The 23,751-nt window shown below is 49.3% G+C and overlaps 1 protein-coding gene and 1 long non-coding RNA gene across 2 annotated transcripts in view; one reads left to right on the top strand and one right to left on the bottom strand.

Annotated features, from left to right (window-relative positions):
* LOC138372418 (uncharacterized) overlaps window positions 1-23,751 on the top strand; it is a 326,474-nt gene that overhangs the window by 158,867 nt on the left and 143,856 nt on the right. The gene's annotated exons all lie outside the window — the stretch shown is intronic.
* On the bottom strand, window positions 7,120-8,186 carry LOC138372236 (lymphocyte antigen 75-like). The gene is made up of 4 exons (XM_069337534.1): window positions 7,848-8,186; window positions 7,580-7,754; window positions 7,396-7,501; window positions 7,120-7,309 (listed from the first exon to the last, which is right to left on the bottom strand). The coding sequence occupies exons 1-4, from the start codon at window positions 8,166-8,168 to the stop codon at window positions 7,156-7,158; spliced, it is 756 nt and encodes a 251-aa protein (XP_069193635.1). The 5' UTR covers window positions 8,169-8,186; the 3' UTR covers window positions 7,120-7,155.

Below are 23,751 nucleotides of genomic sequence, written 5' to 3'. Positions count from 1 at the left end.
AGTAATTTGGGTCAAGGATGTACAAAACTGCGGAAGGGGGACCCTCCATGTGGGCAAAGAAGGAACAACACGAGGAGAAATATTAGAAATATGAACGGATAGAGAATCCTGTAAGCGCGATAACCAGACAGAAAGAGGGAGGGGGTGAAGATGAACAGGAACCGCAGCAGGGGTAAAAGTTAAAGCACGACAGAGGCGAGAGGAAGGATGTTGCAACGTCCGCGCAAGATAGCGAAGACAGTAGCGATCACGGCGGTCCTGGAGAGACAGGAAGCCAGTGTCAACATACAAGCTGAGGACTGAAGTCGAACGAAAGGGACCAGAACTGAGGCGCAACCCTGTATGATGCAAAGCAACAGGACGGCGAAGAGTAGAAGGAGAAGCAGACGAGTAAGCAGGTCAACCATAGTCGAGCTTAGACAGAACGAGAGAGGAATGTAAAGCAAGGAGTGCGCGCCTATCCACTCCCAAGAAGTATGGGACAAAACCCGAAGGAGGGTATGGGCCTTAGAGCACTCAACACGGAGGTAAAAGATATGGGGAGGCGAAGACAAACGAGTGACAAAGAATAACCCCCAAAAGCTTTGCTGAATCTTTGTACTCAAGGGGATAACCATAAAGTGGCAAAGAGGGACGAAGAATAACCCGTTTCCGAGTAAAAGTCATGGCACAAGTCTTAGTAGTAGAGAACTTGAAGCCATGATCGGTGGCCCAAGACGACACGGCATCAATCGCAAGTTGAAGCCAGTGTTGAAGGAGAGGCGAATCATCACCCTGACAGCAAAGGGTAAGATCATCGACATAGAGAGCGGAGAAGACGCGTGAAGGAAGAGAGTTAAGAAGACCATTGAGGGCAACTAGAAAAAAGAGTAGTGCTCAGAACACTACCCTGGGGCACACCTTCGTATTGCTGAAAAGAGGGAGAGAGCGGGGTACCACACCTCACCCAAAAGGAACGACGAGAGAGGAAACTGCGGAGAAAGAGAGGAAGATGACCACGAAAGCCAAAAGAATGAAGCTGCGATATAATATGATAGCGCCAAGTGGTGTCATAAGCCTTTTCCAGGTCAAAAAGGACGGCAGCAACGGAGGTCATCGCAGCAAAAGCAGTACGAATATAGACCTCCAAGTTCACTAGGACATCTGTTGTGCTGCGGCATTTGCGGAAACCAAATTGAGAAGGGGAGAGGAGGTGATGGTGTTCCAGGAACGCACATCAGATGAACGTTAACCATACGATCAAAGCATTTGCAGACATAACTTGTTAGGGCAATAGGGCGAAAGTCCTTGGGGGTTGTTCCCAGAGACCCCGGTTTGTGAACAGGGTGGACAACGGCATCGAGCCAGTCCTCAGGGACTGACGACGACTCCCAGATCCGATTATACCGACTCAGTAAATACCGAGACGTGCACGGAGGGAGATGGCGAAGCATCTCATAATGAACGCCATCGGAGCCCTCCGCTGTAGAACCGCAGAGGGCCAGGGCAGAACGAAGTTTTGAGAGAGAGAAGGGATCGTTATAGGGAAGTCGAAGACGAGTGCAGAAATCTAAAGGACGAGATTCAAGGACAGGTTTACGAAGAAGGAAAGATTGGGGAAGATGAAGCCCAGAGCTAACAGAAGAAAAGTGGGAACCCAGTTCGGTAGCGACCTGCAACGGGTCCGCTACAAGAGTACCACGGAGGTGAAGGACCGGTGAAACATCAGGAACGAACTTGCCCGCTATCTTGCGGATACGCTTCCAGATCTGTGGCAGAGGAGTTTCGGACGGAATTGGTGAGACATAAGATGCCCAACATTTACGTTTAGCTCTACGGATGGCCCTACGGGCCACTGCACTTGCCCTCCGAAAGAAAAGAAAAGAATCGGCAGTCTACCGACGGCGGTGTTTCTTCCAGGCTGCACGCTTACAGCGGACAGCCCGAGCACAGTCTGCATTCCAACAGGGAATGCACTTCCGTGGACCCCGAGAGAAAGAACGAGGAATAGAGCGGAGGGCAGCTTCGAAGACAAGGTCATGAAAAAGGAGGAGAGAACGAGGGAGAGGTAGAAGGGAGAGGTCAGAGAGAGCAGCACTGAGGGTAAAAAGGTTCCAGTCCGATTTAGCAAACTGCCACCTAGGGAAGGAGAGGGGAGGGTGAAAAAAGAAAAAGGTAACAAGGATGGGGAAATGGTCACTGCCATGGAGGTCATCTGCCACGTGAAATCCAAGTAAAGAGAGGACGAGAAAAGAAAAAGATCAAGACAGGAAAGGGTACGAGTCCAAGAGTCCAAATGCGTGGGCTCACCAGAATTCAGAAGAAACAGGGAAGAAGAGACGATAAACAGTTCAAGAAGGTAACCTCGGGTGTTCGTTAGAACATCATATCAAAGGGAATGACAACAATTAAAATCATCCAGCAGGAGCACAGGCTCCGGCAAGGAGTCCAGTAGGTGTTTCAGATCAGGAAGAGAAAGCGGGACACTCGGGGGGAGATAACCGGAACAAACGGTGTACCAGTTCCCCACAAAGATAAAAGCAGCAGAACAATGGAGAAGCGGATGAAAAATTAAGGGGACAAAGGGAACATCAGAGCGAATCAAGACAGAAGAAGAGTTAGGAGCCCTAGCAACAGCTGGGGGGGGGGAAGAGAAAGGAATAGCCATGAAAGTGACCAGGACGAGCACCAACCATCGGCTCCTGGAGACAGACACAAAGGGGCGAAAACCGCGAAATCAGAAGTTGGAGTTCAAGGAAATTGGCGTAATAGCCTCGAACGTTCCATTGAACAATAGACATCGACGAAAAGAGAAAGGACAACAACAGAGAACAAGGAAGAAACAAAGGCGAAAGAGCAACATAGCATGTTAAAGAAGATCACGGTCGGGATCAGGGTCAGCAAAGTCAGGGTTAGGGGGCATGGGTAAACTGAGCAAAGACAGAGGGAAGGAAGAGGGAGAACAGACCAGAGGCGGACGGGCGGGGTCCGGAGGAGGAGGAAGAGACAACCGAGAGGAGCAGTCAAGGAGAGGAGCATTAAGAGGGGGAATAGAAAGGGGAGAGCACACCTCAGCAAGGGCAGCAACCGAGAGGGAAGCGGGAGCCAAAGAAACCTCCATAGCAGGAACAGGGGGCACAACCACTGAAATGGGAGGGGAAGGAGCGATAGAGGCAGAAGTAGGGGCCGAGGAAGAAAGCAAAGCCTTGTTACCCTCTGGGGAGGAGGAATGAGAGGAGCCAGGCTTACGCTTCTGACGTAAAGAGACCGGTGTTCCAGCAACCATGTACTGGGCAACGGATTCCAGCGTCTCATCAGGGGGAAGCTGAACGAGAGCACACACGACGGCCGTTTGGAGAGCGATAGACATCAGCCTGCACCGACAGGCGGCGGGGAGAGTCAATAGATGAAGGGGAAGGATGGGAAGGAGGATCAGAGGGAGACGAGGAAGAACACACAGGAGACATGACAGACCGGGTAGAAAGAAGGGGAACCCCCGACAAGACCAGGAGGGGGACCCTTCAGGACAGAACTCAAAGGAAGAGAGGAGAGGGCAGTGGACGGATCAGGGTCCAAGGCTCAGAAACTGTTGAGTCTGAGGTAACTGAGGTGAGGTCGGGGGTGGGAAGGACTAGGAGAGGAAGAGCGCAACACGCGAGCGTAAGAGACGTTAGCATAAGGTGGGAGCCGGCGAACCTGGCGCCTCGCCTCAGGAAAAGATAAACACTCCTGGTGCTTCAAGTTGAGGACAGCTGCCTTAAGCTTGTAATGGATACACGCTCAATTGAGGCAATGAGCCCGAGAAGAGCACTCTAACTTAGAGTGATCTTGGCCCCCCCCCCTTTCCCACACACAAAGGACAGAGAGAGAGAGAGAGTCCCAGAGCAGCTAAGGGCACCATGCCCAAACCTCCAGCACTTGTTACAGAGTCTAGGAGAAGGAATATACTCCTGGACAGAGCACCTGGCACCAGCAAGAATGACAGAGAGAGGAAGGGTCCTACCATCAAAAGTAATCTTCACAACCCGAAGAGGTTGACAGCAACGACCACGAGGGGTACGAGTAAACGTGTCTACCCGGACGACAGAATGGCCCTGGGCCTCAAGGATATGCCGATTATCATATGGCAGTCCCGCAGATTCCGAACACCAGTCACAACGTGGGGTGGGAGGAGAATAGTGGCAACACTGGCATTCAACTGAGCGTTCCTCGAGACCTGAACAGGGGTTTCGCCAAGGCAGGATAAAGCAGCCAAGCGTGAAGCCACATCCTGAGAAGGAGCAGCAACGACATGAGTATCGAGACTGGTGGTGCTGAAGGTAACAGAGGCATCTATGGAATCAACAAGATGCCTATGGAGGGAGAAATCGTCGGGAAGGGTAGAATCAAGAGGGAGGAGAACAAAGTATTTGGCCCACGAAGCGGGACCAAACAAGGCTTGATATGCATGAGAATGGGAAGGAATCTAGCGAGTGCGGCCGTGTCGAGGACGGCGTTGAGAACCCCCAGAGAGAAGAGAGGAAGAGAGGAAGGTGTTAAAAGGCACAGTAGACATAACAAGAGACCGAGCCGTGCCAGGGGACGAGGTAGTCACCACTGTGGGTCGAGCCCCAAGCCCCTTCACAGAAGAGGGAGGGGATCCGAGAGAAGTAGTCAAAGAGGCCAAACGAGGAGCAAGGTCGATTCCCAATGCAGTGGAGGCTAAAGAGCTCAGTCTTCCAATACAGACCGACTCAGGGGCTTGGTCGCCCACCCCATGAGCCTGACAAGGTAAATGAACAGAATTAGACAGGTACGAAAATAAAAATATTCATTCACGAATGTGCCCCCATACCTACCATGGAGCCACAATTAGAGGCAGGACACCCAACAAAACCATCGCCGATCATGCCGGGGTCCACTAGGAGTGCGTCTTGAGTATACGCCCCACAAATGCCACCTTAAGAACCGTCAGTCCGTAGAAATCAGGTTCAGTGACGAAAGAAGGATTGACAATAAAAGGTTCCCTTTGCTCTCAACGTTGGGTACTACAGTTCTTCGGGTGCAGGAGTATGCCTCCAAGCACCCAAGCGTCAAAATAGTATTAGACCAAAAGAATAACCAAAACAAGCAAAAGGTCGGTAGGAAACGAGAAACAGATAAGAGAAGAGGGAGGGGGGGAAAGGAAACATAAGGAAAAGGAAATGCGATCCAGCACAATTAGTGAAGACAGCAGCAGCACCACAAGGCCATAAAGTGACAGGACTGTCCACGGAGCATCACACTCCAGCAGCCGTCCACCAAGCCCCCTCACGGCGCCATCGGGCGTATGGGGAGGGGGACGAGGAGAGGAAGAGCGCAGTATCTGAACATAAAACATTAGTTTAAAGCAAGAGACTGCGAACTTTGCGCCTCGGGAAAAGAAACGTTCACGGTGCTTTAAATTAAGAACGGCTGCCTCAAGCTTGTAATGTATACACATGCACAGGAGAAGGCTGAGTGGTCCTCACCGAAATTGAGGCAGCAAGCCTCAGAGCCTTGGGAGAAGTGCACTCCAACTTAGTGACGTTCGCCCCCATAAGAGAGAAAGAAAGGGACAGAGAAAGAACATTAGCATCAGAGGACACCATGCCCATACCTCCAGCACTTCATACAGAGCCGAGGAGAGGGAATGTACTCCTGGACGAGGCACCTGGCATCAGCAAGAATGATGGGGAGGAACGGTCCTACCATCAAAGGAAATCTTTACAACCCGAATGGGCTGACGACGACGACCACGAGGTGGGCGAGTAAACGTGTCCACCTGGAGGACAGAATGGCCCTGGGCTTCGAGAACATGCCGAATATCTTTGTTGCAGGCCTGTAGATTCCTAACACCGGTTGCAACACGGGGGTGGGAGGAGAACAGTGCCAACACTGGCATTCAACCGAGCGTTCTTGGAGACCCAAACATGGTTCTCGCCAAGGCAGGATAAGGCGACCAAGCGGGTGGCTGCATCCCGAGAAGGACCAGCAACGACACGTTTACCGAGACAGGTGGGGTTGAAAGTAACGGGCATTTACAGAATCGAGACGGTGCCTATAGATTGAGAAATCGTCAGGTGGGGAGGAATCTAGAGGGAGATCAAAGTATTTGGCCCATGAAACGGGGCCAAACAAGGCTTGATTCGCATCAGTACGAGACGGGATCTTGAGAGTTCGGCCATTGCGTGGACGGCGTTGAGAACTACCAGAGAGAAGGAGGGGGAGGGGGGGGGTGTTAAAAGGCGTAGTAGTCACAATGAGAAACCGAGCCGTGCCAGGGGACGATGTGGTCATAGCTCTGGGGGTGTGGCTCGACCCAACCAGTTTGGATGGAGGTAGTCAATGGAGGAGCAAAGTCTGGGCCCAATGTAGTCGAGGCTACAGAGTCTTCGAATACAGTCCGACTCGGGTGCTTGGTTGCCCACTCCATGAGCTTGAGTAGTCATTAGAGCCATTTAGCAATATTGAAACTAGAGGTCATATTTTCTTTCACGAATGTGACCCCCCCCCCCACCCACCCCACCACAAACACCTACCACAATTAGAGGATACGACACCCGACATGTTGCTGGTCTTGCCAGGGCCCTCAGGGGCGAGTCATGCGCATACGCCCCACAAACGCCAGCTTAAGAACCATCATTCCATCGAGTTCAGTGACGAAAGCAGGATTGACAATAAAATGGTCCCCTCGCTCGAGACTTTCAGTACTACGGGTTTGAGTATTTATGCCTAGGTGTTTGGGGAGGCAAACAAAAGAAGTCCAAAAGAATAATCAAGACTGGCAAAAGGTCAGCATGAAATGACAATTGGAAAGGAGAAGAGAGGGGGGAAGGGAGGGGGGGGGGAGAAGAGAGGTTAAGAAAAAAAAACTAAGCAAAGGAAAGGATTTCTGGCAAAATTGGTGAAGACAGCAGCAGACACACAAGGCCTGTGAAGGACAGGACTGACCCATGGAGCATCACTGTAGCAGCCACCTACCAAGCCCTCACGACGACAACGAGTCAGAAAGTGATGGGATTCAGAGAAAGAAAACAGACCGAGTTTTAGCATTTTTATATTACTACATACAATATATTACACAAATTCATACTCTACAGAAAGTTAATCAATAAGGTTAAAAGTTTATATACATTTCTTAATATTACAATAATGAGAACAATTGATGGGGAACAACTATTGAGCGTTGAAGCGAGGAGCCTCACAAATGACACGCCTCAGATGGAAACAGGAGGAGTCGTGCCAAGTGACACCATCGTTATACTGGTTGTTTAACACCGCCAGACAGTCCTCGTTGCCTTCATCGTTGTCTGGCTGTGGCAGTCCTCGCCTGGGGAAGACAAGTGGTACTCAATGCCATGATCATTACCAGTCAACACCAATGGTGTTGTTTACGGTCAACAAACCAATTCTCACCTGCCGGTGCTAGACCAGTTAGAGTAGGGAGAGGAAGTGCCAGATAACCACGACCAAGACCTCGAGTTACGCTTGTTGCTGCTCGTCCAAATGTCGCTGATGTAGTCTGAAACATACCATTTTATTACGTCCAAGTTTGTCACTCAAGGCCAAGTTAAACACCAAGACCAGCTTGTCAACTTACTTGCAGTCAGGAACCTGGAAATTAACTCTTGCTTCCTGTTACTTTCAATACTGACGGCCTGGAAGCCGTTGCCAAGGCCAGAGCAGTAATAGGTTGCTTGCTCCCAGGTGTAGAGTCTACCAGAGTCGTGACACCATGAGAAGTGATACGCTCTGCCGTCCTCTACCTCGTCAACCTGACAAGTTAGGATAGACATTAGGTGAAGGCTCATTTTGATTACCAATTAACTTTAAAAACTGCCATATGGAAGGAAAATATCTCATCTTACCAGGGGTTTAGCAGCATGGTTGCAAAGAGAAGAAATTGGAGGGAAGGTAAAGGGAGGCAATAGTGGAGATACTTGTTGAGGTTGAGGAATGAAGACCCGAGGCTGGCTTGGTAGTTGTGGCTGAACAAACACAGGTTGTTGGGCTGGTAGTTGTGGGAAGAGTTGGTGGGGTTCAGGAGGTTGGATGGGGCCGGCTCCAGATACCAAGAGGTTTCCAGTCGAGGTAACAAATGGCCTGTCAACAGTGACTCCCAAGATGGCGGGAGCAGTGTCGTTCCTAATGAAGTACTGGGCCCAGGATGGCATCACTGCTGCCACCATCACCAGAAAAATTATAGCAGTCATCTGTAATGAGTAGTATATATTAAAAATATAAATGCAAGTCACTGCAATTTACGGTGTGAAGTGGAAGTTTAGTGGGACCGAGAAGTTTAATATTGACAACTATCTAAGTTGCAAATAATAAAAAAATTGTCTAATATGGAAGTCAGACTAATTTTGTAAGAGAAGCAATGTATATGCTACTGTCAAGTCTTAAAATATTTAACTCTTCTAAAATATACCTATTAAGTTTAGTTTGACAATTAAAAATGTATTGCTAGACAACCTATCCAATGTTTAAAGTAATTACTTTCACCATTTACGTTAACAGTTAAAAAGAGTCGGCAATTCCAGCAAGAACGTCATTGATTGGTTTAGCACTATTGCCAGTACAATAATCAATGTTACACACCTGGTCTCCGGTCTGGGAAACTACAAGAGCATGTTTAAAGCAGACTAAACACCTCCAGTAAGGTACTAATCCCACCGGCACGACCACCAGAAAATTTATGTATAAAAAGTTAATGCAAGTTATTCCCCCCCCCCCCTCCCCAAGCCTCTTATTTAGAGGCGCTGTCTCATGTTAAGCCTTGGCTACCATAGGAGAGGCCTGGTTCTCTATTTGGATACCTGCTTGCTCTGACAAGTTATTGTCCATGAGGATTAGTGTCCTATTGGTTCAACACTATTTGCATGAACTTTCTTTGGAGGGCAAAGCAGCCGATCTTTCCTAACATACCACTTCCCAAGAATCTGAGATGTTCGCCTAGCTCTGGGCGGAGGTGGACGTGTCGCCTGTGAGCTCCTGGTTTGCTGGTCCGTGGTAGTTTGTGTGTGTGAGCGGACCCTTGGGGCCGTGGCGGCTGGAGGGATGGCGGCCCCCCTCCCCCCAGTGAAGCAGCGGGATACCATTGGCCTAGAATTTACTGGCCCGGCGTCTTACCCGGCAGTTGAGGTGGTGATGATTGACATGTTGCTGGTGGATGTGGCATCTGTGTGCGGCGTTCAACTTGTATCCAAGCGTCGAGCTGTTGTGAAATTCTGCTCTACGGCTGTGTAACGTCACTTTGTGGAACGCTATGACGGGAGGACATTTACTCTGCCTGAGGGTGGTGGTTCGGTGATAGTGTCGGACAGGTGCAGCGAGACTACCTATGTAGCAGTGCATGGTGCTCCCTTTGAGTTCCCTGACTCTCTTCTCCAGCGTCATTTTACCCGGTATGGGCGGGTCTTGAATGTCCGAATGAATGCAGTCTCCTCCGGGCGGTGGAAGGGTATCCCGAATGGGACCCGCACTGTGGCGCTGCGCTTGAAGGACTCCATCCCTTCATCTCTCCAGCTTCTGGGCTTCATGGTACGCGTGTTTTATGGGGGTCAGCCCCGAACGCGTTTCCGGTGCGGACTCTCGGGCCATCAGGCTGCGGGATGTGATGCGAGCCGGGTCGGACTTGTGTACCTCTTCAGGGAGGAGGACTTTCCCCCGTTGGCAGTCCTGGACCTGTCGGAAGGTGCGGCTGTGGAACGTGTTACTTCCCAGTCCTCTGGTGCCCCATTGCCGGTCTCTGATGCCAGCCTCGATGTGGCTGTGGGTGTCGGTGTGGAAGGAAGTGCATCCCCGGCTCCCGCACCTCAGCCTCCCCTGCCTGCCTCGTCTCCTGTCGAGTCTCCAGTTGTGTCTCCTGTGGTGTGTGGTCTCGTAACTCCGGACGTCGAAGCTGCGCCTCGGCCTGTACTGTCTCCGGCAGCTGTGTCTTTGACCCGTGTCGACGTGCACACTGTGATGTCTCCTGCGGTGTGTGGTCCTGTTCCCCGGGTTGTTGAGGCTGCAATGTTGAGTGATCGTGCGCTGCAGGGAGTTGCACGATCATCCAACGGTTCTGCTACGGTGCTTCCTAGCGGAGGTGATAGTTCCGACGATCTGCGACCTGTGTCCAAGCGTTCGCGGCACGTTTTGAGTCTGTCTCCGCCTCGTAATGCGGCTTGGGCCGACGTTGGAGAATTTGAGGACTCCGGGAGTTTGTCTTCTGGGGATGGTGATGTGTTGGAGTGCCTGCGGCTCCTGTGGGTCGTGTTGCAGCAGTGATGGGTCCTGTGGTGGGAATTGTCGCCTGGCCCTGGTCCGGCGTATTCTCCGGCTGCCTCCGCGTCACCGGTTGCTGGTTCCCCGGGTTGGGAGGTTGTGGCACTGGCCGAGGTTGCGAGAGAGGGTAGGGGCTTGGTGCCGGTTCTTACAAGTGCTTCTGTTCCGGCGGCCTCCGTGCCTCTGGCGTCCATGTGTGTGCCTTCCACGCCTTTGCCCTCTGCTCAGTCGTCCTTTGTTAATCCGTCCCCTGTGGTGTCGGCCCCTGCACCATCGCCCTCTGTGATTGCGTCCCCTGCGACTCCGCCCGGCCTGTGTCCGGCCGACTCCTGTGCTTCAGTCCCGTGTGGTTCCACCGTCTGTATCAAAGCCCTCTGTGCGGCCTCTTCCCGTGCCTACCGCCTCCGTGGTGGAGGGCGCCGAGCTGGATGTTCCTGACTTCATGCATCGACCGCGAGGGTCACGTAGTCACGTTAACGCGCCTATGGAGTTGTGGGCACAGTGGGATGCCTACAGGAAGAAGTACCCACGTCATTTCTATCCGGATAAATATGAAAATGATTGACTGTGTGTGTGGTTCTTGCTTTGTGTTGCTTTAGTTCTTTCGTTGTTTTGTTGAGCTATGTGATACGGGTTCCTTTTTTTTCCTGTTTTCTTACCTAGCTGGGTTATAATGCTCTAGTGTTTTTTCTTTTTTGCCTGTATTTCATTGTTACCTATGTGTAAGATTCCATTTTTGTTTATGCTTATTTAAGATTTGTTCTATTATCTGTGTCCTATTTACTGTGTTCTATGTTCCAATGTTGGTTTGTGTTATAACGATTCTTTATTTCTTATTTCTTATTTTGATATTTTACTATGTAATGCAAATGTGTTCTGTTTCCTTTGATCTATGAACTGTGGTGTGTATTGCTTTGTTGTATTCCCTTGTTATTTTCCTGCATTTTATTTACTATGTTGTATTTCTAGTGTTATATTACCATGATCTGTTATTGTGTTCTCGATTCTGTGGTGTGTTGTCTGCTGTTGTGTGGTGTTGCGCATGGTGCGTGTGTTTTGTGTTTGTGTTAGTTTGTGTTATTGTGTATGTGTATTCCTTGTTTATATTTTACGATATGAGAGGAAGACTTGCGCTCCCATGACAGACACTCAAAATATATTTAGCACTAATGTAAAAGTAAGTAATTATCAATAGAAGGCACCAAACCGGGAAGGCTATGTAGCACCATCAAATGTGCGGGATAACCAGAGGGCGCTAAATATCACCAAGGATGCCAATACGAGAACAAAAATGCATAAGGTGAACGATATAAAAAGTATCCGAGTCGCCAAACATTCTATCGAGGGACAAGCGACCGCGGGGGACGGTCAGAAAAACAACATACACGCTCGTCCTAGAAGTCAGGACATTCAACAAGGATATGTATGACCGTAAGAGGACAATGCAATTTGGACAATAAGGAGCAAGGCGGCGCTCCATTAAGTGGCCGTGAGTTAAACTGCGTATGGCCAATACGTAATCTAGCCAGAGCCGTTTCCCACCACCGGTTAAGGTGGCAGGAGGAAGGCCACTGGGACACACGACTCTTAAGAGGATGCAGTTTGTTACGAATAACAGAAGACCAACAACTCTGTCATCGGGCAAGGATGCAGGCATGAATAACTGGGGGTAAAAGTCGGAATAAGGAACACCTTTATGGGAAATTGGACAAGTGCGGATAGCGTCCTTAGCAGCAGCATCTGCATACTCATTTAAAGAGACACCAACATGGTTGGGAACCCAGCAAAACGCAACCGACATAAATTTACTGGAGATAAGAAACAGCCAATAATGAATCTCGATGACCACAGGGTGGACCGGATTAAAGAACCCCAAGGCCATGAGGGCACTGCGAGAGTCAACTACTACCACAAAGGAGGATTGCCCCCGTGAAAGCAGGAGACGAAGAGCATAGAGAATAGCATAGAGTTCTGCTGTGAAGATGCTAGCCTCCGGAGGAAGGCGACACATATAAGTGTGGCCAGGAAAAACAACAGAGTAGCCCACACCGTCAGCATACTTTGACCCATCGGTGAAGATGGGAACGGAGTGGGAGTGATAAGAAAAGTGCTCAAGGAAGAGGCGTTTCAGAACTGTAGGAGGGGTAAAAGCTTTAGTGATGCGGGTCAGAGAAGTACAAAATTTGGGAAGGGGGACCCTCCACGAGGGCAAGGAGGGAACAATACGAGGAGAAACATTAGTAAGACGAACCGAAAAGAATCTTGTAAGCGAGACAAACGGACAGAAACTGGAAGGTAGTGAAGAGGAACAGGAACTACAGGAGGGGTAAAAGTCAAAGCACGATAGAGGCGAGAGTGAGGATGCTGTAAGGATCGCGCAAAATAGCGAAGACTGTAGCGATCACGGCGATCCTGGAGAGACAGAAAGCCAGTGTCAGCGTACAAGCTGAGGGTAGAAGTTGAACGAAAAGCACCAGAGCTGAAGCGCAACCCAGTATGGTGGAAAGGATCAAGACGGCAAAGAGTAGAAGGAGAAGCAGAAGAGTATGCAGGGCAACCATAATAGAGCTTAGACAGGACGAGAGAGAAATGCAAATAGAGGAGCGTGCGCCTATCTGCTCCCCAAGAAGTATGGGACAAAACCTTCAGTAGGTTAAAGGCCTTAGAGCATTCAACACGGAGGTAAGAGACATGGGGCGACCAAGACAAACGAGTGTCAAAGAATAACCCCAAAAGCTTCGTGGAATCTTTATACTCAAGGGGATGACCATAAAGTGACAAAGAGGGACGAAGAACGACCCGCTTCCGAGTAAAAATTATGGCACAAGTCTTAGTAGTAGAGAACTTGAAGCCATGATTGGTGGCCCAAGATGACATGGCATCAATCGCAAGTTGAAGCCGCCGTTGAAGGAGAGGCGAATCATCACCTCGACAGCAAAGAGTAAGATCGTCAACATAAAGAGCAGGAGAAGATGCCAGAAGGAAGGGAGGAAAGGAGACCATTGAGGGCCACCAGAAAAAGTGTAGTACTCGGAACACTACCTTGGGGCACACCTTCATACTGCCGAAAAGAGGCAGAGAGAGTGGGATCAAGCCTGATTCGAAAGGTACGACGAAAGAGAAAGCTTTGAAGGAAGAGGGAGATTACCACGAAGGCCAAAAGAACGAAGTTGGGACAGAATATGGTATCTCCAAGTCGTGTCATAAGCCTTTTCCAGGTCAAAAAGGACAGCAACAACGGAGGTCTTCGCAGCAAAAGCAGTACGAACATAGACCTCCAAGTTCACCAGGACATCAGTCGTGCTGCGGCACTTGCGAAAACCAAATTGAGAAGGAGAGAGGTGGTGATGGTGTTCCAAGAACCACATCAGACGGACATTTACCATACGCTCAAACAGCTTGAAAACACAACTCGTGAGAGCAATAGGGCGGAAGTCCTTAGGGGATGTACCGAGAGACCCTGGTTTCAGAACAGGGAGTACAAGGCATCGAGCCTGTCCTCAGGGACGGACGACGACTCCCAGACCTGGTTATACAGATTCAGTAAATACTGAAACGTGCACGGAGGGAGATGGCGAAGCATCTCATAATGAACGTCATCCGTGCCCGCTGCCGTAGATCCGCAGAGGGCCAGGGCAGACTGAAGTTCATTAAGAGAGAAAGGATCGTTATAAGGAATGCGGAGATGAGTGTGGAAATCTAAAGGATAAGATTCAAGAACAGGCTTACGAAGGCGGGAAGGATTGAGGAAGATGAGAACCAGAGCTAACAGAAGAAAAGTGGGAACCCAGTTCGGCCGCGACCTTCACTGGCTCCGCCTCAAAGAGTCCCACGGAGGTGGAGAACCGGCGAGACATCTGGAACGAACTTCCTTAGCGGATCTTCAAGATCTGCGGTAGAGGAGTATCGGACGTAATGGTGGAAACATAAGATTTCCAACTCTCACGTTTAGCAGTACGGATGGTCCTATGGGCCATCACACTTGCCTTCATAGAGTATCATAGAAATGATTTCAGTTGATATTTGTATTTGTTATATCAACTTTAAAACATGTTAAAAAATGGTTAAAAAAATGTTTTGTTTTTTCTCCCTCTCTATTTAGGCTGCGATGCTGAAACTTGGACCACTTGCAGCCCTCTTTAAATGTAGCACGTCAATAAATTTTCATTGCACTAGAACAACTTTTATGAAACCAAAGTAATGGAAGGAAAGGGCAGGGTGGAAAGAGAAAAAGGAAACGAGGATGGGGAAATGATCACTGTTATGGAGGTCATCAAGAACCTGCCACGTTAAATCTAAGTAAAGGGACGATGAGCAGAGAGAAAGATCAAGACAGGAAAGGGTGCGAGTTTGAGAGTCCACATGAGTGGGCTCACCAGAACTCAGAAGAGATAGAGAAGAAGCGAGGACGAACGGTTCGAGAAGACGGCCTCTGGAGTTTGTCAGAACATCACCCCAGAGGGAATGTCGACAGTTGAAATCACCCAAAAGGAGCACCGGCTCTGGCAAGGAGTCCAGGAGGTGCTTAAGATCAGGAAGGGAAAGAGGGACATTTGGAGAGAGAGATAAATGGAACAGACTATACCATTTACCCACAAAAACACGGGCAGCAGAACAATGGATAGGGGACGGAAGAAGTAGGGGGAAAAAGGGAATATCAGAACGAATTAAAAAAGCAGTAGAGTTATGGGCCCCAGCAAGAGCTGGGGGGGGGGGGGAAAGAAAGAAATAACCACGAAAGTGACCAGGACGAGCACAAAGCATTGGTTCCTGGAGACAAACACAAAGTGGTGTAAACTGTGTAATTAGAAGTTGGAGTTCATGGAAGTTGGCATAAAATCCACGAATATTCCACTGAAGAATAGACATTATCAAAGAGAAAGGACAGTAACAGAGAACAAGAAAGAAATAAAGGTTAAGAGGAACATAGTTTATTAAAGAATCTCAGGATCAGGGTCAGGATCAGGGTCAGGATCAGGGTCTGGATCAGGAGTAGAGTCGGCAAAATCAAGGTTAGGGGGCATGGGTAAACTTAGTAAGGAGAGAGGGAAGGGAGCGAGAGAACAGACCAGAGGCGGACTGACGGGGTCCGAAGGAGGAGACAACTGAGAGGGGGCAGGCAAGGACAGTTGGAGGAGGGGGTACAGAAATCAGGGAGTGCACCTCAGGAAGGGCAGCAACAGAGAGGGAATCGGGGGCGGAAGAAACCTCCATATCAGAGACAGGGGGTTCGACTACTGAAATGGGAGGGGATATAGTGACAGAGTCAGAGGGAGGGGGGTGAGGAAGAAAGCGAAACCTTCTTACCCGCCGGAGAGGAAGAAGGAAAGGAGCCAGGCTTACGTTTCTGACTCGAAGTGACAGGCGTTCCAGTAACAACGTACCGGGCGACAGACTCAATGGTCTCAGCAGAAGAAGAGGAACGAGAGCGAACAACACGAAGATTGCTGGGAGGATGATGGATATCAGCCTGGACAGACAGGTGACGTGGAGGGTCAAGAGACTGGGGGGAGGGTCGGGAAGAAAGAGTGGGGAGAGATGGGGAAGAAGACAAAGAAGATATGGCGGACTGGCTAGGAAGGGGGGAAACCCCAGATGGAGAACTGGGAGGGAGACCATCTGGGACAGGAGGCAAAGGAATAGGGGAGGAGGTGGTGGGGGTGGTTGGGTTTAAGGTCTGGAAACGGTTGTGAGACTGAGGAATGTGGGAAGGATGAAGAGAGGTAGAATGCAACACGCGAGCGTAGGAGACGCCCGCGAAAGGGGTGAGACGAGGAACTTGGCGTCTCACTTCAGGAAAAAGACAGACGATAACGGTACTTCAAGTTGAGGACGGCTTCCTCGAGTTTGTAGTGCATACACGAGCGTGAGAAGGTAGGGTGGGCTTCATCGCAATTGAGGCAGCGAGCCTGGGGAGAAGTGCACTCGGACTTAGAATGACTATCGTCCCCACACAAGGGGCACAGATACACAGTACTGGTGCATTTGAGGACACCGTGCCCGAACTTCCAACACTTATTGCATAGTCTAGGAGAGAGAATGTACTCCTGAACGGAGCACCTGGCACCAGCAAGAATAATAGAGGGTGGAAGTGCCCTACTATCAAAGGTGATTTTTACAACTCGAAGGGGCTGACGGCGACGACCACGAGGGGGTTGAGTAAACGTGTCCACCTGGAGGACAAAATGGCCTTGGGCTTCGAGGATATGTTTAATATCCACATGGCAATCTTTGAGGTCCCGAACACCAGTTGCAACATGGTGTCGGAGGAGAACTGTGCCAACACTGGCATTTAACCGAGCGTTCTTGGAGACCCGAACAGGGGTCTCTCCAATGCAGGACAAAGCAGTTAAGCGAGTAGCTGCATTCCGAGAAGGAGCAGCGACAAACACGCGTACCGTAACTGGTGGAGTTAAAAGTAACAAAGTCATCTACTGAATCAACAAGGTGTTTATGGAGGGAGAAATCGTCAGGAGGAGTAGAATCCAGATGGTGGAGATAAAAGTATTTACCCCACGTAGTGGGACCAAACAAGGCGTTGTAAGTACTCTTACGGGAAGGGATCGTGCGAGTCCGGAAGTGGCGGGAACGGCGTTGAGAACCCCCGGAGTTCATGGGGATAAAAGGCCCAGTAGTCACACTGTGAGACGAGGCCGTGCCAGGGGACGAGGTGGTCACCACTGGGGGCTGGGGAATCGACCCTACCGAAGAGGAGGGAGGGGAGTAGTCAGGTCGTCGGGGCCCAATGCAGCAGGGGCTACAGGGCCTGGTCTTCCAACACACTCCGACTCGGGGGCTTGGTCGCTCACCCCACGAACCTGAGAAAGTACAAGGGAAACATTATCAGCCATGAAAACGAGGGAACACTTTCATTCACGAATGTGCCCCCACACCCACAATGGAGCCACAATTAGAGGCAGGACACCCAACGAGAAGCTATCATTGATCTTGCCCGGGCCCCCCAGGGGTGCGTCAGGAGTATACGCCCCACAAACGCCACCTTAAGAACCGTGCAACCTTTTCTCGCACTTTCTTTAAGTCAATATTGACTTATTAAATAAGTGCATATGTGACATACTAATTTATTGTGAATATTTTAGTTTACCTTGAAAAGCTTCATAGAAAACACTGACCTTACCTAACCTTCTTAATATGTTAAGATAAGCATCTTATTGCTCCGTAATTACAATTATTACTTAACCTATTAATATGTGTACTGTCGGAAAATCCGACACCATTTAATAATATCAATGCAATTGCAGATAGTATTGCTGCGTTCTATACACAAGTTAACCCATAGAAAATGTAGCTTGTAGTGGAATTTTCCGTCTATAGAAAACGGGATATCATTGCCACATACTATTTTTTTTTTTTTTTTTTTTTTTTTTGAGATATATACAAGAGTTGTTACATTCTTGTACAGCCATTAGTACGCGTAGCGTTTCGGGCAAGTCCCTGGAATACGATCCCCTGCCGCGAAGAATCGTTTTTTCATCCAAGTACACATTTTACTGTTGCGTTAAACAGAGGCTACAGTTAAGGAATTGCGCCCAGTAAATCCTCCCCGGCCAGGATACGAACCCATGACATAGCGCTCGCGGAACGCTAGGCGAGTGTCTTACCACTACACCACGGAGACTGCTTAATTATTAAGCAGTCTCAGTTAAGCAGACTATTATAAATTCACCACCTATTATGGTGGGAATTATTCTTAAATACATTAGTTTTTGGACTTTTACCATCATAAAACCATCTTATTTAAAGTAACTTAATTATCAGAATCAAAATAAAGTAAATGTGACCCTTCTATCAGTTACTGATATCTGGACAAAGTAGGCCAGTAGCGTCAGTGAGGAAGGAGAGGTCAGCCATTGTTGTTAGACCAGAGTCGTGGAGTAAACAGCTCCTATAAATTCTCTTGGACGAAGTGTTATGGAAACCAAAGGTCTTTCATCATCAACACGCTGTCATCAATCATAAGGGAAGTGTTTTTCCAAAACCCGTTTATCTAATCATTTTTGGCCTATTAATGTTAGGCAGATATTGGGCGAACCGGTGAAAGCATAAATGATCAACTCAAAAAAGATAATTAAGCTTTGGTCTTTATGATTCATTATACAGTGTTTTCTCTATAGTTGTCATATATTAGAATTCTAGCTTTACAGCTAGCGCCCTTTGACAGGTCAAGAAGAGGAAGCAAGCTTGGTATATCAGTTACTGGGTGATGGAAGCAGCCTCAAATGAGGATAATTTGGTATCTACATCCTAGTTATACCTGGTGGACTAAAGCCTGCTGTATAATAAGATAAGGAACCTCCTCAATGTATACTAATATATGTAGTTAATACTGTAGTTTGATTGGCTGCATATATATATAAATTCAGTATAAACCCCACCTAATGTGTATGGATCAATTTGTGAGATTACTGCAGAAATACAGTCCACTTAGCATCATACCAATTGCTATCGAAAAATATAAATTAACGTAAATATAAATTCTATATAAATACATATAAATTAAATATACGTCTCGCAGGTCGGTTCCCACATGTACCATGAAGCCCAGAAGCAGGAGAGACGAAGGGATGGAGTCCTTCAATTGCATCGCCACTGTGTGGGTCCCATTTGGGATACCCTTCCACCGCCCAAGCATTACATATTATAGGTATAGGTTAAGTAATAATTGTAATTACGAAGCATTAAGATGCTCATCTTAACATACTAAGAAGGTAAGGTCAATGTTTTCTATGAAGCTTTTCATGGTAAACTAAAATATTCACAATAAATTAGTATCTCACATATGCACGTATTTAATAAGTCAATATTGACTAAGAAAGTGCGAGAACGGGTTGGAACCGTGAGTCCGTCAGCAGTGGGTTCAGTGATGAAAGGAGGATTGACAATAAAAGGGTCCCCTCGCTCGAGACGTTGGGTACTACAGTTCTACAGGTGTAAGACTATGCCTCCTCAAACACCCGGGCGTCAAAACCAAAAAAGGTCAAAAGAATAATCAAAACAGGCAAAAGGTCATCAGGAAATGACAATTTGATAGGAGAAGAGGGGGGGAGAAAAATGAAACACGAGGAAAAGGAAAAGGGGTCTGGCAAAATTGGTAAAGGCAGCAGCAGGAGTATAAGGCTGCAAAAGGACCGAGGACTGACCCATGGAGCATCACTCTCCGGCAGCTGCACACCAAGCCCCCTCACGGCGACAACGAGCCAGACAGTGAGGGGGCCCTAATGTAAAAACTTTTATTTGTACTAAAATGCTTATAAAAGGTTCCCATACCAAGGAGAAATAATAAGTTTACCGTTGTAAAGTTCCTCTAGTAGTGTGAACTATATTGAAGATGAATTGTCAGTTCAAATATTATTATAATATAAGAGGGGAAGGACTCCTTCATCCATCATCTTTACTGATCCCTCAGATATGTCACCCCCCATGTTTTTTCTTTTTATTTAGTAAACACAAATACAACATAATAGAAAAGCCTCAACATCATTCACATTTACAAGGCAAGAAACACATGAACAAAACTCAAGAGCAGTAAAACAAACACACAAACAAAAGTCATACTATGCATAAAATGGAAACATAAACATAGGTAACATTTAAATAGTCTGAAAAGAGAGAGCACCAGAGCACTATAACCCAACATAACCAGGCAAGAAACACATGAAAAAAAATTAACCGTATCTCTCAGCACATCAAAACAGGTAAATAAAGCAACACAAATCAAGAACCACACACACAGTTAATCATCATTTTATTTATCCGGAAATAGATGACGAGGGTACTTCTTCCTGTAGGCATCCCACCGAGCCCACACCTCCGCCGGCAAGGAAACGTGACGACGCGATCCCCGCGGTCGATACATGAAGTACTTCCGCCCCCCTCCACGGGGGACGGAAGTCACGGGAAGAGGCCACACAGAGCTCAGCTGCACAGGCGGGGGAACCACTAGAGGCTGGAGCACATAAGCCGGCCCTATACAGGGCAGAGCTGTATGGGACAATATCACAGTGGGCGATGATGCAGGTGCTGACACCACTGGGGGTGAGGCAACAAAGGGCGGCTGAGCAGTGGGCAGTCACGCAGCAGTTGGCAGGTCGCGCAGCAGTTGGCAGCACTGAGGGCAGACGCACGGAGGGCTAAAACATGAACGCCAGAGGCATAGGGGCTGCCTAGAGCAGAATCTTTCTTATAAACTATCGCCAAGTCCCCTCCCTCGCCCGCAACCCCGGCCGGCGCCACAACAGCCCTACTTGGGGGAACCAGCAACCGGGGATGCAGAGGCAGCTGGAGAAGACACAGGATCAGGTGACAATCCCACCACAGGACCCATCACCACTGCAGCGCAGCCCACAGAAGCCGAAGGCACCCCAACATCGTCCCCCACAGCACCATCCACAGAAGACAAACTCCCAGAGTCCCAAACATTCCTGACGTCGACCCAGGTCTCACCACGAGGCGGAGACAGACTGCTCGGCTGTGCACAATCACTCTACATCGCAGCCTCAACAACCCGGGGAACAGGACCACACACCATGGGAGACATCACCACGTGCACGTCAACATTGGCCGAAGACACATCTTCTGGAGACAGTGAAGGCCGGGGCGCATCCTAGATGACTGGGGGCACTAGACCACACACCACAGGAGACACAACTGGAGACTTGACTGGAGATGGGAGCAGTCGGGCATAGCTGAGGCAGGGGAGCCGGGGACGCACTAACTACCAACCCGACACTCACACCCCCCAGCCACATGTAGGCTGACATCTGAGACCGGCAACGGGGCACCAGAAGACCTGGAAGCATCACTCATCACAGCAGCACCTGGTGACAGGTACGGGACTGCCAACGGGGCAAAGTCCTTCTCCCTGAAGAAGTTCAGAGAGCCAACCCGGCTTGGCGCACAACCCCCAGCCTGGTGGCCCGGTTGTCCGCACTGGAAACAAGTTCGGGGCTGACCTACATAGAATATGTGTACCATGAAGCCCAGAAGCAGGAGAGACGAAGGGATGGAGTCCTTCAATTGCATCGCCACAGTGTGGGTCCCATTCAGGATACCCTTCCACCGCCCAGATGAGACAGCATTCATACGGACACTCAAGACCTGCCCATATCAGGTGAAGTGACACTGGAGTCAATTCACCCAGGGAGTCAGGGAACTCGAAGGGAGCACCATGAACTCCCGCATAGGTAGTCTCACTGCACCTGTTCGACACTTCCACCGAACCACTACCCTCAGGGAAAGTAAACGTCTTCCCATAATAGCGGTCCATAAAGTCACGATACACAGCCGTGGAGCTGAATTTCACAACAGCTCTATACCCGGATACAAGTTGAATGGCGCACACAGACGCCACATTCACCCGCAACATATCAATCGTGACCACTTCAACGGCCGGGTAAGACGCTGGTTCAGTAAATTCCAGGCCAATGGTAACCCTCCGCTTCACAGGGGTAAGGGGGGCTGTCATCCCTCCAGCCGACACGGCCCCACTCACAAGCACAAACTACCACTGGCCAGCAAACCAGGAGCTCACAGCCGACACGTCCGCCTCCACCAAGATCTAGGCGAGCACCCCGACACCCCCCCCCCCCAAGTGGTCCGATATTGTTGCCTTGTCCCCAGATACATCACCATCAAGTGGTCTTGTATTGTTGCCATGGCCACCAGGTACGTCATCATCATGTGGTCTGGAATTGTTGCCTGATCCCAAGATACGTCATCCGCCCAAGTGGTCCGATATTGTTGCCTTGTCCCCAAAAACGTCACCATACCAAGTGGTCAATATTGTTGCCTGGTCCACAGATATGTCACCCCCAATTGGTCTTGTATTGTTGCTTGGTTCCCAAGATACGTCGCCCCCCCACGTGGTCCGATATTGTTGAATAGTCCAGAGATACATTACCACATTACCCACAATTTTTTTAATTAATGGAAATACACAATATATACAAAAAAATCCCAGTGTCAAGTCACAAGCACAAATACAGTAATCTTGAGGTTATCTTGAAGTGATTTTCGGGGCTTAAGAGTCCGGCCTCCTTTTTATTATAACCCCACTCCCTCCAGGAAGCAAACCATAGCAGCTGTCTAACTCCCAGGTACCTATTTACTGCTAGGTAACAGGTTCATCAGGGGGAAAGAAACTCTGCCCAGTTTTTTCTGCCTCCACCGGGGATCGAACCCGGAACCTCAGGACTACGAATCCGAGCACTGTTCACTTAAATGTCAGACTCCCCGACCGAGCAAGAGTATAAAACCAAAATATCATAAAACACCAACATGATACACAAACGATAATACAGTAAAGTACTAAGAAACTAGAATATAAATAAAACCAAACCAAACACAGGAGCTTCCAACACAGGATAGCAGTAAAGACCGGGAACGAGGTCAAGCACACTTGACCGGTTTCTACCGATATTTATACTTCTCCGGAAACTGTTGCACAGGATACCAAGAACAGTAAGAATCCCATAAAGGTGACTCCTCCTCTGTTGGGCGGATTGGGCACTGCATAAATTCATAAATTCCGAAATGACGATCTAGGGAGGCGTCCGGACCTGATTCGACGACACGGGCCGAAGACACAGACGATGCAGGCTGGAGAGGCAGAACCATGGAAGCGCGAGGCACAGAGGACGAAGATCTAGGGGACAGAGAACGGCTGTGCAGAGGGCAACTGAGCAGAGGCTGGCTGCGCAGGGGGCAGACGCAAGGAGTTGCAGACGCACTCTGCAGGACGGGGTGCCCTCCGGCCCTTTCTGAGCACGGAGGACTGGCGCGCTGACCTCCCTGACCACGCCCTCCCTGAGGGCGTGGTCAGAGGCCAGTGGCTTGGGGGATGCCAAAACAGAATCCTTCTTGAAGAGGATTTCAAGAAGCATCCACAGCTGGGGCCACAACCCTCCAACCCGGGGAACAAGCTATCGGGGATGCAGAGGCAGCCAGAGAAGACACAAGAACAGCTAGGCAATGAGCCCACTACAGGACCCGACACCGCCGCAACACGGCCTACAGGAATCACAGGCACCCCAACAGGATCACCCACATCATCCGCATCAGAACTCAAGTCAGACAGCGAACTGTCAAAATCGCCCACATCAGCCTATGAAGCACGAGCATGGCAAGGGGACGCATTGTGAGCCACACGCGATCGTTTCGAAACTGGCAGCATATCATCTTCTAACGCCTCCACGACCTACACAGGCGAGCCATGAGAACCACAGTGTGACAGCTCACAGGTACGATCCGCACAGCCATGCAAGACATTTGCCGGAGCAACATGGGGAGGCACCAGACTATGCATCGCCACAGACGATACAATAGGAACAGGCACGTCATCTGTAATACAAGGCAGCACCACTTCCCCCATCCACCAAAGAAACCAAACCCTCCACAGAAACCGCCAGAGGAAATAGACTACGGGGAGGCGCGGGCTGGCACGTCACAGACGGGACCACACGATCCATGGCCAGGACAACTTCA

The sequence above is a fragment of the Procambarus clarkii genome, chromosome 38 (assembly GCF_040958095.1).
Source record: "Procambarus clarkii isolate CNS0578487 chromosome 38, FALCON_Pclarkii_2.0, whole genome shotgun sequence".
Lineage (NCBI taxonomy): Eukaryota > Metazoa > Arthropoda > Malacostraca > Decapoda > Cambaridae > Procambarus > Procambarus clarkii.
Note: the sequence above shows the minus strand (reverse complement) of the source record. Positions and strands in the feature narration are given on the sequence as shown.